Raw genomic sequence first — 18,899 nt, forward strand, 5'->3', positions numbered from 1 at the left:
ACTTTTCCTGAGGGTGGGGGAGGGGGGTGTAACCCATGCTAGGTACATCAATGTATCAATATCTGGTTCACAAAGAGAAATTTACTAATGATTAAATACGTTGTTGACACTAAAAGGCAACTTTTGAAGCAAATTTATTGAAATGTATTTAATGACTCATTCAACCTTTGTCCTATTCATGATCATTCTGCCTGTTTATAAAAAGATTATTAGACATTAAACATCATTATATTACATTTGCCGTATTTTTACTTAAAGTTATATGATGGAGACAAATAAAAATAACTTCTTTTTTTTTTTCGTGTATACTGACTTTTTTTCAAACACAAGTAAGTGCTTTGATGAGGTAGTGGCTTTCACATATAAATTTTGCTAAGGCTTATTTCCAAAAATTGGCAAGTTTGATGTTAAATAGTACTATTCTCTCCATATAACAAGGTCATGAAAATTTTTATGAAGTCATGAAAAAGTCTTGGAAAAGTCACGGAATTTTTTTATCCAAAGAGAGTATGAACCCTGTAGGAAGAGTTAGTTTCGAAACACTTCCCCAAAGTTCTACAATGCAATTTTAGAATTCCTCTTTCGACAGAAAAGGAAAGGAAGAGGTTTGAGGAGGAAATCCTGGGCAAAATCTCTATATCATAGTTGCTTTAAATAAAAACTGGTGCAGCCCCCCCCCCTTCCCAAGCATGTGTAATCAGGTATGTCGTAAAAGGTAAGTTAAAAAATTGAAGGCCCCCTCCTTGAAGCGTTTCTGGACACATCCTTGGGCAAAATATTGACTGTTTTTACGACTGTCTTAATTTATTGTATGTTGTGTTGATGTATACTTTTTTCTTTTCAGTTCTCTCCATTGGTGGATTTCAGGATTCAGAAGCTTCTGCTGTTATCCTCGACTATTTGCGTGTGAAAATATTACACTGGTTTGTATTACTAATTACCTTTTTTAATGATTAGTTTGGTTTTTCTCTCAAAAGTTTAGATACTTTCTTTATGTTGTGCTTTCTTAAATTAGTACAAAGGCTTGGCTCCTGGGGTAGTCAACCTGTGCCACTGTCTTGGGCAACCAATTTTGGGAGGGAAATATTTCATAATGGAAAAAATGTGAGGAAGAAAAAAAATGAACTCATATTTGTTTCTTAGTTTTTTTTTTTGTTGGTCATTTGCTATTCTAATTACAGCAATATGTGAGATTATGTTCCATGATTTAAAAAATACATACAGTCAGTTCTCATTGATTCGAAGTCCCAAAGGACCGGCTAAAACGTTCAAGTTATTGATAGTTCAAATTATGGAAAGTTTCCACAACAGTCTCAGGAGTTTGGGACCAAATGAAAACTTCGAGATAAAGGAATATACGAGTTATATTGCTTCAAGTTATCGGTATTCAACTGAATATATCATTAAGAAGAAAGCGAGATGCTTGTCAAGATCGCCTGGGGCGGCAAAACTACAAGAGCCAACCTTGTTAATACAGTAGTTAAAATGAATTTTATTCTATTTTTAAATATAGAGAAACTTTTGTGCCCTATGTAACAAAATCTGAAACGTAAATGAGAATGTGCTGCAATCTGATAAAATGAAATGATAAATTAATATTGTTTGCTCTTAAGGGCCAAACTGTGGTAGCTGTGGTATGAAAAAATTAAAACACTTCCTTTGTATAAAACTTGGTGCATTCAAAATCTATACATTCTGACGTTATTCAAAAGTATGAATAAAAACTGTTATTTAAGTTGAAAACAATAAAATATTTAGGGATGCATAAAAAATCCGTTTGATATTTGGTATACTGCACAATGATCGAAATCATTGGTGATCCGCTGGTCCAAGAGCATTGACAACTGTTTCAGACCACTATAAAATAGAATTCAGCAATCCAAGGCCGTAGCCAGGATATTTTTTTGGGGAGGGACATGTTCGGAGGCAAAAATGTTTCCAGACATGTAATGGGGAAAAAATAGCATTTAAAAATTATGTTTATTAAGATGTTTGCAAAAATTAAACTGAAATGTTATTAAAAAATTAGTTTCTAATAATTATTTTTTATTAACTACGTCAAAAATTTCGTATATTTAGACTCGGCAAAATAAGAGAACTTACTGCTTGCATTTATACTTTCTATAATACATGATACAGTATTTACTACATGTCTATAATTACAAATGCACGCAACAGAGGCTTTTAGAAAAACTTTCGAGCAAGTTAGTGAAAATAGTCCACAATTGAAAAGCAATCTACAATTGCCACCTGAAAAAAAAAAAAAAAACTTCCTTAAAGGCTGATCTAAAAAATTACGCCATTTAATCAAAAGTATGAGTAGATTAAAAATGGTAGTTTTGATCATGTAAATCTGTTGAGTATTGTTGAAGTATATATAACAAAGAAAGTTTTTAAAATGTTATTTTGTAATAAAAGACATTCATTATTCTGGGAAAGAACCAAGGTGTAAAAAAAGTTAAGACGTTTTGAATTTTTTTTTTAAATGTGGGTGTGGAGGGGGTGGGAAGGAGAAAGGGTCTGATTGGAAAAAAGATTTGTATAACAAGGTCAAGTAAAGGCGGAGCAGAGGGAAGAATTTTGATCAGATAGTCTTCGTTTCTTTATTTTTTAGAGAAAGGTTAGAATTTCGGGGGAGGATTTATCCCGACGGTCCCCTCTCTGTCTATGGCCCTGCAACAGTCTGTGTGACTAGTGGACAGTCGGTCAGCTAAGCCATTTCATAATCTATATTAAAAAATAAATGTAAAAAAAAATATTTACAGTGATTCTACTTCTTTACATTTACGGCATATACTCGCATATAATTCGAGAAAATTAGCACACAAAATGAGGTCAGAAGTTCGGGGGTTGACTTATAAGCAGGGCAGAATTTGTGAAAATTTTCATAAAATAGTTTTGGGAAAAAAATCACTCATTTTTCCGATTTTATTCCCACCCTTTTAAACAAATGTTAAAGAAGTAAATACTTACACATTCTGCTATTATTTTGCATGGTTTGACTGAAATAAAGGCTAAAGAATTTGTGGGGATTGCGGTATTCCCGAATTTTCCTGATAATCGCGAGTTATTGCTCAGTTTTTTGAAGTAATGTAATAAGGCTACAGTGCAGAATTTTATTGATAATAATTCAAAATAAATGCAACAAACAGAAAAATCGTTACAGTGAAGGCGAACCCTTTACAAAAATTACGAACGCAGAAGTGAATACTTTTCTGCAAAAGTTTGAAAATCGAACGTTTTTCAACATAAGAATGTTCATTACATTTAATTTCCTTCAAACATTCGAAAATAGTGGCAAAATGTTCCCGATTTTTGGAGAAATTAGCGTGTCCATTTATATGCGGATTTTCAAATTTTTCCCGATTTTCTTCCTAAAAGTAGGGGGTCGACTTATACGAGAGTATGATAGAATTAGCGCTATTATCACTCCTCTTGACTTACCATTTATTTAACTTTATTTACGTTCAGTTAAAACGCCGCTCTGTTGCATCACATGATGTAGTCGGCAATCCCACGCTTTTCACTCGTTTGAGGCCAATACCTGTATTAGACGATAATGCAGATTCATGCATGTGCTTAGCCATGATTGGTTGCAGTGTTCTACATGCGTATGGGAAGCATCTGATAACTTTCATGTCCCATCATGCATCAATATGTTAATTTGGCTTTGAGATATGAGCGGCTGTTTACTTACTGAATGGCACTCACTTACTCACTTACTCACTAGAGGTAGCGAGTTGCTACTCTCTACCGGTTAGGCTGCTTAGCCATTTTACACAAACTTTGAGCGTGTACTAGTCGCAAGAGAGGATGTTGACTTGTCCATACTAGATTTAGGCTCGGTGTTGTTTGTGATCAGGTATGCAGTCATGTTAAAGTAAACGGGTAGCCTTTTTATATATATATTTATTTTTAAGTTGATTTTAATGTTTTTAGTTAAAAAATAAATGTTGTTGTTTTCAAAAAGTGAGTCGTTCATCTACGAACTTCCAAACAATCACTCTACTAAATATGGACTTAATGATATCAGATGTCTAAAGCACTCGCTAAAACTGGAGAGTACACCATATTTTTGGGAATAAGCGCCGTGGCTCAAACGAGAAGAAAAGTTTAAAAAATGCCGGGGCGGCACATATAACAGGTGCGGCGGAAACAATGTCTTTTTTTTTATTTTCAAGTTTAAAAAACAAAATTCTTTGTTTAAAAAAAATAGAAAATGTTGCTAATAGATGGCACCACATCGTTTCTTTTCATTTTGAGAAATCCTTCAACCTTGGGGGACAAGTAAAGCAAAGAGGGGGGTGGGAATGTGATTCGGCGATTGCACGTGTTTCATTCAGGAGAGAAACGCTGATCCAACGTGAGGGAGCAAGCCTAATTGCGTTGGAGCAAAGGGATCAGGAAATCTTTTGACCTTAGGCGGCAAGTAAAGCAAAGAGGGGGGAGGGAAGGTGTGTCAACGATTGCACGTGTTTCACTGAGGAGAGAAATGCTGAGCTGATCCACATGGGCGAGCAAGCCTTATCGCATTGGAGCAAAGGGGTCAGGGAGAGGAGGCAGCAAAAGTACTAGTAAAGAGGATGGATGACCAGTTGTGTAAAGGGTATTTACCACCCCCCTCACAAAAGTGGGTTGCTCGGTCAAGCAACCTAATTGGAAACTTGTCTCCTAGCTCTAATTTTAGTATTCTCTCACATCTTCACATTGCATCTTTTGCTGTCGTTTGTGCGCTCTTCTCTAATTTTTTACAGACTTTTTTTAGAGTTGCTTTTGAAAAGGCTCCCAAGCGATTGAAAACTAATACTGCAGCCTTTAAGTTTAAGGTAATAAAGGTATAATCATTTGGAAATAGTCTTGCTGCCAGAGAGTTTGGCATTGACAAGAGATTCACTTGCCGTTGGAAATCGCATAAATTAACCATCAAAAGTGATGGCCAATTGAGGGATGCCAAAGGCAAAAAGTGCAAAATAGGGATGGGATTTTTAAAAATATTTCATTATTGTTAATTAAAAATACTAACGAGAAATTTTTTTAAATTTATATTTAATCCAGTTTTTTTACTACTGATTATACATTTAAGTTGTTTAATGTTGGGAGCGCTCTTATAGAAGGTGTGGCGCTTACACTGAGTGAGGCACATACATTAAAATTTGAGAATATATTACAATGCGGTGCTTACACCGGGTGCAGCACTTATTCCCGAAAATACGGTATACCGTAGATAAATTTAGATGCATATATATATCAGAGCACGAAGAGTTCCTATTTTTCCTCCTTTTTAGAGCTCTCTCCTTATTTTCCTACTTTTCCCCTTTTTTTCCCTACTTTTTCTTTTTTTAGTATAGCACTTCTAATTGTGCATTTTTTCTTATTTTTACAATGGCGCACCAATAATTTTCTGCATGTTTCAATTTTAAAAAGCAAAAGAAAGAAGCGAATCCTAAGTTTTTAATTCACTGACTACAGTAATTTCTGGAATAAATACTGCGGCGTCTGAGTGTTTAAAATTAAATATTTGTGAGTGACTTTTGTGCCGTTGAGGCGTTTATGATCGACCTTTCTTTTTATCGCCCCGACTTCAGTTCTACTGTTTTTATGAAACAATAAAGAAACAGATACCGGCCCATTCTGATGCAATTATATATTATTTACCCCTGAGTTAGAAGCTTTAATTCAAGTAAACGGCCGAGTGTCCAAAAAGTGCAGGAAAAGCTGAATTTCCTATTTGCCAAATTTTTGTATAGTTGATTACAAGTGAAATGGAGCTCTATTTAAACAGAAAGGCAACGAAAAACCATAAAAGGAATGTAAGGAAGCAAAAAATGAAAAACCTGTACACTGTACATATTTTATTGATGTTAGTACAAAATAAAAGGCACAGATAACAAAAATTCGCAAAAACGGATCACTTCAAAAATAATAGTGGAAACTAACTTTTTTCATACATAAATATGATTATTGTTCTAAATCGTAATCATGATATAAAATTTCATTTTCTTTCCTTGCAAAGAGTGTATTTGCAAAAAAAAAAACTAGATTGGCGAAACGTTCCCGATTTTTAGAGAAAAACCGGAAATCAATTTAAAATGCGAGATCCCGTTTTTATTTCTTAATTTTTTTAAAGTTGGGGAATAGAGCCACAAGAAAATATGTACTGGATTTTTTTTTTCTTTTTAATGGGTATTTTCTACTCAGATATATCATCAATATCAAGAAGTTGCTCATAATTTTATGTGCTGCATTTATGGCAATGCGGCATTTCGGAACATATAAAATTTTTTTGACAGACTCTTACTCTTTTTGGGGTGCGGCAATTATATTGATGCTGCTTATCTATTGTAAGTTATTGTGCTCAGGGCCCCTGATCAAAGGGGGGGGGGGGGGTAGTGGAAGAGATATATTTGATACCAGTTGCTCCCCCCTCACTCTCAATTTCGTGAACTATTTCCGAATGAATATTTTTGTCGTATGATGTAGATCGAACGAAACTACATGTCTTCGCTTTTTATGCCCAGAGAAAGAAGCATTAGTAACTGATCTTTGGCTTTGGTAAAAATGTTATGTTTACCATGCATGTATTTTTCCTTTTTTTTTCAGTGACAAATTTTGGAACAAGAAAGAGGTAAAAAACCATCAAACCAATAAAACAATATTCGTTTTTATTGCTTGATTCAAATTAAAACTGGCCCCTCATTCTGAATGCAAATAAACATTAATTTGCCAAAGCCAGTGAGGGGAGAAATTGACCCCACTAACCCCTCATAAATGACTTGCCTGAAACAAAAATTTATGTTGAATGCTAAACGTACACAACATAATACAAACCTTATAATTTACTTACTTCGTTATTTATCCTTATATATTATTTCTGTAGCCTGTTTTTGGTTTCTACGCCAGATTTTCCTCAATTCTTGATCGATTTCTTTGATTTACGTTGTATTTTAAAGCTTATGGTGCTGGCTACTGACGAAAAATAGACCCACGGTCTAAAAATTGTTTTTTTCAGCCGAAAAACCTGTTTTAAAGAACCAGAATGAGGTTTTCGGTTAAACTTATAACTTTAATTTGCGCTATGACCAACAGAGCTGAATAGCTTGATCGGCAGAGCGTTCTCTTCGTAACCAGGAGAATGCGTGTTCGGGCCCACGTCCGGACAATCTGCAACAAAAAATTAGAGATATATCGCGCATTACATGAACACTTAATTCAGTGAATAGCAACTATGAAGGAATAGAATAAATGAGGAGGAAACGCTCCTTGCTGATATGAAAACTTGAAGTGACTTTGTGCTAAATTACTTCGGAGTTGTACGTTTTTTTTCTTTTTAAGCTTTGGCTCTGAAGAAAATTGAAGCATAATGTAAGCGAAAATATAAGTAACAGGTTTAAGATTTCAGACTAAAATAGAATTGTTTTTTGTTCAGAAAAAAATGATACATAGTGTATTGAAATATATATTCTTCTAATGAGTTTTTGACTCTTTGTACAAATAAAAAAATTACTACCTCAATTTGGAGGGTAAAATATATATTTTTTCTTCTTTTTGCAAAAAAACAAATAGCTTATCACATTTTTACTACATTCGAAAAGCTACGCTTATAAAAGAGCATACTTCAATTTATTTTGTATTTTAACTGTGCTGTTAAATGATGAATACGTGCTGCCATCTAAGTCATGACGGTTCAAACAGCCTGCGGTAACAAATTGTAAAAATTTTCAAGAACAAAAAAAATGTTTCTTCAATATCTTATCTTATATATTATTCCCTTCTCATTTTAAAACTTATCTGGCTGGCTAATGAAAAAAAATAGACTTACGGTCGAAAAATCAAGTTTTCGGAAACGCCCCTTGCTGTTTAAAAACCTTGATGCTGCCTGTAGTTCTTAAGCATTTTTTAAAAGCAAAGTTCTAATGCAGTTTTCCATTTTTTACGTCGCTTTCGGCAAAAAAAAAAAAAAAACCTGTGTGTGTTCATATTTTAATAAAGCTTAAAAGCACTGGACTTAGTTGTTCGGTTAAATTTATAAGTTTTTTTCGGTAGAGCGTTCGGCTATAAACTATCTGAACTTCGGGCAAGTTTGGGCTGTCCGAAAGAATATCAAATTTATATTAGTATTACGCATTACATGTACTCATAACATACAAACATAATAAAATAAATGCAGTGGGAATGCTACTTGGTGTTTCGACTCCTTTATGCATGCTACATTTATCATTCGGATAAGTTGACTGTTAATCGAAGAGTGTTCTTCCTTTTTTTTAAGCTTTGATTCATCCAGACCATTCAGCATAATGTAAGCATAAAAAAGTATTAGATTTACCTAAAGGAAATCCTTTTTGTGCAGAAAAACATTTTCATTGTATGCTGAAATGTAGATGTTTCTAATAGCAGTGTTCCACCTTTTGTACAAATGAAAAAATACTACGCCGAATTCAAACTACGAGTTTCACCCAGTAAACCTTTAATTTTTTATTCGCGCGAATACGATATAAAGCATTAAAATTATTATCAACTTCATTAGCAAGAAATCATTTTCTACTCCTCTCCTTTCTGCTGAAAAAAAAATACATTTTGTCTACGTTCGAAAAATTACACTTAAAAAACGGACTTAGTTCAACTGGTTTTGGTTTTGAATTTTAAGTGTTCGATTAAAAGAGAAACATGTGCGGGCATTTAAGCCGTAACTGTTTAAAGCAACCTTCTATGTGAAATAGTTCAATATTCAAAGATAAAAACACTTATTTTCAATCTAATTTATTACTTCTCTAGAATGTTCGTTTCAATCGCTACGTGAGATCTTCCTCATTCTTTAATCAAATTCCATGTTTTACGAATAATTTTAAGTCGTATCATGCTGGCTAATGACAAAACATAGACGCATGTTCTTATAATATTTTTTTCGGCGAAAAACTTTTTTACTGTGTTTTATTACGAATTCCTTCAACGAATAGCATTGAAAAGGAAGGCACAGTTGCTAGGTTTGTTGGGGTGTCGGGCTGTTACTCAGAATGGCGCCAATTCGAATTCGTGCCAATAAATATCTCTTTAATATTTCTTTTTTCCCCGTCAGATGCTCACGTGGGCAGGTCTCTGTTTGCCACAACCTGTTTTTTTACATGCACAATTATTGCTTTTTCACGAGTCACTACTCAGCCACACTTTTAATGATATTTATGTTTTAATTGAAAATGTGTACGACCAAAAGGTGAGCGATGATCAAATTATCACAACGTTGTATTTAACGAGGTTTTGTTACTGATGTCTTTAAATTACATGCCTTCTCTTCTGCGCTTACTTTTTTTTCGGTTCTTCTTCATAATGTTCTTCCTTTGAAATTCTTAAAGAGCGACATACCTTATGAAACAATTCGAAGCACAGTGCGGAGTTCCGCACGGGTCGACTAGTTTAGTTTAATTATTTTATTATAAATTTTATGTCGCATATTTAAGAACAAATTTATTTTAGTTCTGCATTTTCAGTCTTTTTCCTTTTTCTTCAAATTCAAACATCTGTCCCTGTTTATGCAAGAATGCGTGTCAGCTGCTGATTATTTTAACTAAAACTAATTTAATATTTGCTTTGCTTTTTCTATCATAGTTTATGACAACAGGAGCTGAAAGTGTTCGTATTTTCAAATGAAAAATAGATGCTCTCGAAAGAATGCTTTCGTTTTTGACAAAAAAAATCTTTGATAAAAATGGTTTTATTGCACTTTTTTTTTTTTTTTTCATTTTATTCTTTCACACACTTAAAAATTTTATTACTGTATTGTTGAACAGTGTTTCTTTGTTTGGATTTTATTTTCATATATATCTTTGTTTCAACCAGTTTATTTTTCATACTGTAGATTGTCAGCTTGTTTCTTTCATTTTGTTTTTGTGACTTGGCCTTTCATTAAATCCCTTTAATACTTCAAAAGTACTGTTAGTTTATTTTGGGGACAGTTTTAAATCAAAAATACTGGTAGTTTTTACATTAGAAATAAAATTTACTCTAAATTTGTTTCCTCTTGACGTGTGTGTAGTCTCATCTCTTCCTATTTTTTCCTACGTTTTTAAGTGATTTTTTTCCTACTTTTCCAATTTTTGATTCCTTATTTCCTACTTTTTCCCCTCAAAAAACCACGTTGGGGTCTGATATATATATATATATATATATATATATATATATATATATATATATATATATATATATATATATATATATATAGTATACATTTTTAGTTTTGTGTCTTAAATTTTTATTGAAATTCTATATTGGCTTCTTACACAAAAAAATAATAAGTTGTAAGTAAAATGCTTATAAATTCATGAAGAAACCTATTTCATGCTAATCTACATTCAGTGTTATGTGAACCAGTTATACAGTCTGTGAATAAAATGCTTCAAAACCCTGGAGGGTTTATGAATAACCCACTATATTTTTATAGTCACAGTAAAATTGATACAACAAGCTAACAGTAGGTGCGGCAGACCTGAGGGTTAAAATAAAAAATAAAGTCATATCAACGGGGTTTGCTGATATATATCAGTCGATATATATCATGACATACACTGGTGTGCAAAAATTAAGGACGAGACGGTTTTTTTTCAATATAACTTTGTACAAAAGCTCTCCAAATCAACTCCAATTTAATACTGTAAGATCCCCAATACGTAAGGACATGTGTAATGTAAGCATCACCTACTAAAAGAGAAATCAGAGGGATAAAAAGAAGCTTTATTGAAAAAGTAGCATGGAGCGCAATGCGACTGAAGGCCGAAACATCCCTGTGATGGGTGTCCAGCAAAAAACATCCGGTCTTTAGTAGGGGATATGATGTCCCCCGACTGCTGGGCAGGTTTCACAGCGTCTGCCCATGCTGAGAATGAGGGTGTCAATGAGTTGTTGAGGCATTGCTGCCCATTCGTCTTGCAGCGCCAATCGAAGCTCCCGAATCGTTACTGGTGGTAAGGTATGAGCTGCCAAGCGTCTGCCTATAAAATCCCATACATGCTCGATGGGATTGAGATCCGGAGATCGTGCCGGCCAATCCATACGTTCAATATCCTCACTCTCTAAGAGCTGTTCGGCAGCTACTGTGCGATGACATGGTGCATTGTCGTCCATGAAAAGGAACTGCGGACCCATAGCGCCTCTAAAAAGACGCACATATGTACGAAGAATCTCGTTACAATAACGGGTCCCGTTGACTAAACCTACGTCAAAGATGTGAAGGTCTGTACGACTACCAAACATGATGCCTCCCCAAACGAGAACACCGCGACCTCCATACCTGGCCCTCCAATGATGTTCGTGGGATGATTGCGGCTTCCCCGCTGTCTGCAGATGAGTATGCAATGAGAATCGCTACTCAGACTGAATCTGCTCTCATGTGTAAAGAATACTCGTCCCCATTCATTGTCTCTCCAATTCCAGTGTTCCCGGCACTACAGAGAACGTCGCCTCCGATGGGCAGGCGTTAGAGGTACACACCGTATAAGGCGTCGTGTGAACAGACCACCACCGTGCAGTCTTCTGGCCACGGTAAAACGCGATATCGGTCATCCAGTCGCCTGTGTCGTGTGTGTGTCTAGCGATTTCTCCCGCTGTCTGCCTCCTGTTTCTTCTGGCCTGTAAGACAATATACATCTGTCATCTGTGGGTGTGGTTTCTTGTGGACGACCACTACTGAACCCCCGGATAGCTATTCCTGTAGTTTGAAATTCTCTCCAAAGTCGTGAAATGATGCTGTGAGCAATTCCGAACTTTGCAGCCACACTTGTCACACTGCGGCCTTCCTCCAACTTCCCAATGATTCGATCTCGGGTAAAAGCATCCAGATGTCGTCTAACAGATTCATTATTTGCCATTTCTCGCTGAGGCAGCAACTCGGTGTGATTTTAACTGCTATACGGCGTGCAATCTCTTTGCCAGAAATACTGATCTTACACCGACAACATGCTTTCTACTACTCAGACACTCCCCCATTACGTCTGCCTGCATATCTGCGCATGTGCTACCATACATCACCTTACTTAATCACTTGATTGGTCTTTCTGTCCGCTCTGCCTCTTCGTTCAGCTGATATGCTAATTTTTCGACTTAATCCTTAATTTTTGCACACCGGTGTATATCACGATATGTATCCAATATTTATTATGAAAATATCATGATATTTTCGATATTTATTTTTCGACTACAGTATTTTGAATATAAAAATTATATTATTATTAATCAAAGTAATATTGTTCATTTATTACTAAAAATAACCAAAAAGTTATGTTCTATATTTTGACGGTGTATTATTACATCATTAATATAACAAAGTAATGTAATATTTCTTTTTCATATTATATTCATAAAATTATTAGTAGCAATTTAAATTCATATTGTAAGTTCCTCATTAAGTATTAAGCATTGGTCAGGGGAAAAAAATGTCTTATTACTATGCACCAACTACTGCGTATTTTTTACTTCTGAATCATAAAACTGTAAAAGTAGTTAACAGAAGAAAAATGAGTATAAGCTATATAAAGTTAAAAATTTATAAAAAAAACCCTGACTGAATCTCAACTGTAGAATCAAGAGAAAAAAGTGAAAATCCTTTTAAAAGCCTTATACTATTAAAAATCAATTTCAATTATTTTATTTGCGAAAAAATAAAAACTAGCAACAGGTAAAAATTTTAAATCATTGCGTTTAATTTCCTTGTTGGCTGTGATCAATCACGTGAATAAAGGCTTAGCCTTTATCAAAATCTGCTTTAAAAAAAACGTTATAATTCAAATTCTATGTAACATGGAAGTTTCAAACACATTCTATTAGACGCGGGAAAAAAAATCTCTTTATTTTGGTAGTAAATTTTGAATTTTTTAAATATGTTTTCATTGCAAAAATCATGAAAAACCTTTTAGAGGTTTTAAATTAATATCTTTGTTAATTAATGCCATCCAAAGACACAACCTAGCTAAGAACACTCTCGATCAACTCTCCTTTTAAACAAATTTTTTGTTTTCAAAATCGATCCATCTGTTAAGGCGCTAGAGTGCCACAGACAGATACACATACACACAGATACGTCAAACTTATAACCCTCTTCCTTTGTGTGTCGGAGGTTAAAAACAGCTAATGCTAAATTAACTCCATTAAAAGTGATAAAAATGTAAAACAAAATATTAGGTATATCTAATGAAAAAAACCTTAATTTTGAGTCTACATATAGAGATAATAATATAAGAAAATAAAGAGAGATTAAGGATGCATTTACTATTTTGAAGACTAGTTTTTGCGATTGAAAATATCGGATATATCATCGCCTCAGAGCAACGGTAAGATATCTTAGTGTTATTTCTGGTTTAGATATCTTTCTGTTGCTCTGAGGCGATATATCAAAATATCCCATATATATCAAAATATCAGATATTTTCGAAAATATTATGGCATTTTCGAACCCTGCATAGCATATTAATATCCATCTGTTGTGAAATTAATCCTTCTAATATGTTTTAAGTTTTTTTATTTTTTTCTAGGCTTGTGTGATTACTTGCGTTGAACCTTATTGGAAAAATGGAGGAGGAGCAGTTCAATTTGGAAATTCAAGCCCTTCATTTGGTTGAGCGAAATTACAATGTGAAGGATGATGATGATCATACAAATAGTTCAATTTTCTCCACTTCTGTTGAAAAATGTAAGTTATACTGAATTAGATTTTTTAATCTTATGTAACAAATGTTAACTAATTGTGGTGATGGTTAATAAATTTGGAATTTGCACATTTTTATTTATTTATTTATTTGTTATTATTATTGAGAGCATTGGAAAAAAAATAAGGAATTCTGAAACCATTTTCTTGTACGTCAATCCATTATTTCATTAAAAAAATGGTTTAATGCATCAAAGGGTTATTCAAAAACACTTCTATGCATAACGTCACTTATATTGGAGGCTAGTATATAACACGTTGTATATCATTAAAAGAAATGTGCTGTGCATCATATTACAGTCTGAGCACATTCGTGATAGCTGATTGCTAAAGAAAGATATTTCAAAAACAACACTTTTATGCATGACGTCATTTATATTGGAAGCTAGTATACAAGGTGAATCAGTACTGAATTTATAGAGACCTTCAGGGCAGATAGAGTACACCTAGACGATGGGAAATCACATAGCAATACATGGTCGGGAACACTTTCTTATACGATAGTGACGACACAAAGTACAAGAAAGACAGGAAATGAATAAGAGGAGAAAACATGTTTATTATTTTTAATTCAGCAAAAATGCTGGTAAGTTTTGCCTGGTGTACACGGTAGATGTCGTTACGTAAACCGAAGCATCAGATGATGTGCAGGTGCACGCGTGGTTTTTGTTGCCGCTCTCGTTTTGATGTTCGATCTTCAATGCGCGGACATGTGAGCAGGGTTGGTAAGTTTCTGCCCAGGTGGTTAAAACCACTGGTAGAAACCGGTTAAAACCGGCATGACAAAGACCACTTTCTGCCACTTTGCGGCAGAAACTGGCAAAAAATCATTGTTAAGCAAAGTACTGTAATTTTATTACAAAATTATCACAGTTCAAAATCAAATGTTACACTGTTTGGACCCTGCAATTGCCTCTTAGAAAAAGTGGTTTCAAAAATCTAAACAGGTTCTCAATTTACTATGCACAAATAAGAAATTTTAGAATATTCTTAAAACAGAAGAGCTAGCAGACAATGCTTCAAGGAGCAAGCTATGTTTGTGAAACTTTTATCTATTGTGTAACTGGTCCGCCATGTAGTAACTGGGGTTGTGGTAAAAATTTAACTGGAAAAATAAGTTTTGAGAAGTGGGGCCGATTTGTTTTGCAAAGCTGTGACATTAGGTACAAAATTTAGACATGTAAAATTCTGGCACTTTCTTCTTGAAGCACATGACATGATAGTTTCAATCACAAACAATTTAGAGGAAGCATATAAGTGAGCAAATTACAATCAGTAATGCCTGTTTAATTCTGTATGTCACTCCTCTTTCCTGCACCCCTGTATGATTTTTTATCCTTTGTTAAATTAATCCAAACACTACGAGCCTCTGCAATAGGAAAGTTCCCTTTCTGAACTAAATCAAGAGCACTAGCATGGGATTTTATTTTTTTAAATGATGAAATGATTTTTAATTTTTTTGTTTACTTAAACAAATATCATTTACAAATTACTTGAGTTATTAAAGACATTTTTAAGTTTTTGCCAGTTTCTGCCGGTTTTTACCGGTTATAACCAGTTTCTGCCACTGGCATGGCAAAAACTAGTTTCTGCCGGCAGAAAGCCAACCCTGCATTTGAGGCATGCATCACGGCCTGGGATCGTAATTTCAAACACCTACTTTGATGACAGTCGTTGGCTCCTTCATGTTCTTATTTTCTTATTCTTTTGCTGTACTAAGGATAATAAACACGTTTTCTTCTCTTATTTGTGTTTTGTCTTTTTGGTGATTTGTTGCTTCTTCTGCACCAGGGAAGCATTCCGACCAGGCATTGTTTTGTGGTTTCCCTTCGTCTAGGTCAAGGCTGTCCAACTGCAAAGAGCCCACAGGCCAGAATTCCGATCACCGATCATCTGGCTGGCCGCAGTTTTAAAAAGTTGAACAATAACCTCTTATACAATAACAATTAATAGTTGAATTATTAATTATCTTTACTAATAATAAAGCTGAAAGTCTTTCTGTCCGTAGGATGTCTGTAGGGTGTCTGGATGTCTGTAGGATGTCTGTGACGCGCATAGCGCCTAGACCGTTCGGCCGATTTTCATGAAATTTGGCACAAAGTTAGTTTGTAGCATAAGGGTGTGCACCTCGAAGCGATTTTTCGAAAATTCGATGTAGTTCTTTTTCTATTCCAATTTTAAGTAAAAAAACTATCATAAATTACGAAATTATCATAACGTGGAACCGTAACATGGGCACAAGCCAATTGGCGAGATACGAAATTATCATAACATGGAACTGTAACGAGGGTACAAACCAACTGGCGAGAAAATTCACCAAACTATATTTGTAAATATACAGGAGAACCAAAAGACCTTTTAATTTTTCTATTACGAGCAAAGCCGTGTGGGTGCCACTAGTAAAACAATAAAACAGAAAGATTATAAAACAATTTGCTTACATTTTAATGGGAAAACTGAATTTGACCCGCCTTCTTTACAAGGGCAGGAGTGTCAACATCGATGTTTTTTGTTGTCAGCAGAAGAAGGTCTATCAATGAACTGTCGGAATGAGAGCTCCTCCGACGATTCTTGATAAAGTTCATCGCCGAAAAAGCACTTTCACATAAATATGTGCTCCCAAACATGGAAGTGACGAGCAGTGGTGTTCCCATAGGGTATACTACATATACGCCACATACTCTCGAACATTTTTTAGACATATAGCGTATGCCCTCAAACTTCTTAATTTTTCATATTATGATTTATGACATTCTATGTATATGAGCACATATACAAATTGGAGGTAATGGATTACTGGGAGTATACCCTCAAAAAAATTGATGTAAACATCACTGGTGATGAGAGCAAATTCTCAATTTCTTTTTCAAAATCAACAAAAGCCATAGAGTTGGGGAGGGGAATCTTTATTTTTAACTAATTGCAGGCAGGTTTTGCTTATCGGAAATGTTTCTCTCTTCCCTCCCTGTCTCCCCCCCCTATGCGAGGCAATACTACTTCTCTTAGGAGTTTGTTTGAACATCAGCGTGCAGCGTAGGAATGCTTGGCCTTTACCTGTAATGTCCTGTACCTTTTTATCCCACTACAATGAAAGGAGTAAAAGAGCGATCAAGAGGAAATTTCAGGGACCCCAGCTGGACCAAGAATGGTAGTCTCGGATGCTTCTTGATACCATAAAATGTCGAAAAAGAAATATGCTAAACGAGAAATTGGCTGGCCGCATGCGGCCCGTGGGCCACCAGTTGGACAGCTCTGGTCTAGGTGTACTCTATCTGCCCTGCAAGTCTGTAAATGCTGTACTGATACACCCTGTATAACAAGCTGTATATCATTAATTTGTTATAAGAAATGTGCATCATATTACAGTATGAGCACATTTGTGATAGCTGATTGCCAAAAAAAGATAATTGTCCCCCCCCCCACACACACAAAAAAGCAATTTTTTTCTAGTGGACAATTTTTTTTTTCATTTTTAAGTATCATATTTTCCTACATATTATTTGCGGATTATGGGTTTAAAAAGTAAAACTAATGAGATGCAAGTTATACATAGCCGCAGATTATTTTATGAAAGTGTTTTCCTGCATTTATCAAAGTTAGTATTTTAATTTAGGATACTAAACTTTAAAAAAGTTTTTGAAAGAAAAGAGCATTAGAATTTAAATATTATAAATTTCTGAGTGGGATACTTTATGCTAGAAAATTTCCAGTATTTCCCGAAAGAAATAAACCCCTTCAGAGAAACACAGAAAAACTTTTTTCCCCCAAAATTTCTTTTTTTTTTTTGACGAATACCATCTCTACACTTGACATTTCCCATCATTAACTGACATCTTGTCTACCCACTTAGTAACATTATCTAAATCCCATTGGAACTGTTTTACATGGCTCTTCATTTTGTACGATCTCTATCTTTGACATTATCAGCAAACATTTCATGTTACCAGAAATATTTTCATGAATACGAATTTATCAGCTTCAAGTGTTAGTAAATCTTTTTTTTAATTGGAAAATTATGCATTGATTAATTTCAGCTGTACATGTTCGTCAGCACTGGAAAGAAGCTGCCAAGAAAGCTTTGCATCTTTCTGATCCATGGGAAGAATTTCATCTCGAGCAGCTGGAAACTGAAGTTGTGTGTCGCTATAGATTCAATGCAGTGCGTCAGACTTGGGTGAAAGATGAGGTGTTGGTTAAAATCGCAAAAGAGGTACACAATTTTTATTTAAACTTTTTTGGAATCTTGTATGACATTATCCTCTAGTATTATAAATGCCTATTTCGATTGCTTGTTATCATCATTGTCCATGTCTCACCCAATTGTTTTAAGGTGATTTTCAACTTTATTTTGATATTTTGAAATAATGCTTGGCAGTATTTGAATGTTTGTTTGTTTTTGTGAAATCAGATGCACTAGTAAATGCCCATTACTTTCACCAACCCAAAAACATATTTTACGAAGCAAGGTTTTCCATTTTTTATTCCTCTATGTGTCATTATAATAATATGACATCAACCAAAATGACTAATGAAAAATTGATTTTAGTTGTTCGTTAGTTCTTTAGTTGTTTTTAGTTAATGAAATTTTATGTGGGCACAAACTAAATGTTAAATGTTATACTAGATAATATTATAAGTTATATATAAATATATATACTATAGGACTCGACAGATGTTGTTCTGTTCAAACTTTGTAAATTGAAAATTTAAAAAATTTCAATAAACTATCAAGAGCTTGAACGTTTTATTTAAAAAAATATGTAAGAAGAAAATGTTTTTAAGATACTTGGTGCCACAATTTATCTAATGCCCACAGAGCAGCTATTTCATTAGCTACTTTTCCTCGCGTACTTGAAAGATCTTCATATATTGCCTGATTCGTTATTCTCAACTTTGATAAAAAACTTCCTCTGCACTGTTTTTTGTGTACAGAACTACCCTGTTTTGCTTTATCTGGGCGGAAATAACAATTTTTCTTCTATAAGTTCCACCCGACTTTTCCTTTAAAGTCTTCCTGCCAGTGGCACCAAAACTAATGCTACTATGTCGGGTACTTTCTGATCATTTGATTGGTAAAATCTGAGGCGATGATTCATTACCGTCACAACACATGTTGGATCCATTACCACAGGTGTGACAGTAATCAATAATCCTGTCACATGGTTCAATTACGACGACAGGAAAACACTTTTTACGTGAACCTAGTGAAAGC

The 18,899-nt window shown here is 34.5% G+C and overlaps 1 protein-coding gene across 2 annotated transcripts in view; it reads left to right on the forward strand.

The window, feature by feature from the left end:
• Nucleotides 1-842: 842 nt before the first annotated feature.
• Nucleotides 843-18,899, forward strand: part of LOC129231707 (eukaryotic elongation factor 2 kinase-like) — a 105,323-nt gene continuing 87,266 nt past the window's right edge. For both annotated transcript variants that reach the window (XM_054866072.1, XM_054866079.1), the window contains exons 1-3: nt 843-923; nt 13,515-13,672; nt 17,722-17,897. In XM_054866072.1, the coding sequence (XP_054722047.1) occupies nt 13,552-13,672; nt 17,722-17,897 (297 nt within the window). In that variant the 5' untranslated portion in view covers nt 843-923; nt 13,515-13,551. The remainder of the gene's footprint in view (nt 924-13,514; nt 13,673-17,721; nt 17,898-18,899) is intronic.

The sequence above is a fragment of the Uloborus diversus genome, chromosome 1 (assembly GCF_026930045.1).
Source record: "Uloborus diversus isolate 005 chromosome 1, Udiv.v.3.1, whole genome shotgun sequence".
In the NCBI taxonomy this organism is placed as follows: domain Eukaryota; kingdom Metazoa; phylum Arthropoda; class Arachnida; order Araneae; family Uloboridae; genus Uloborus; species Uloborus diversus.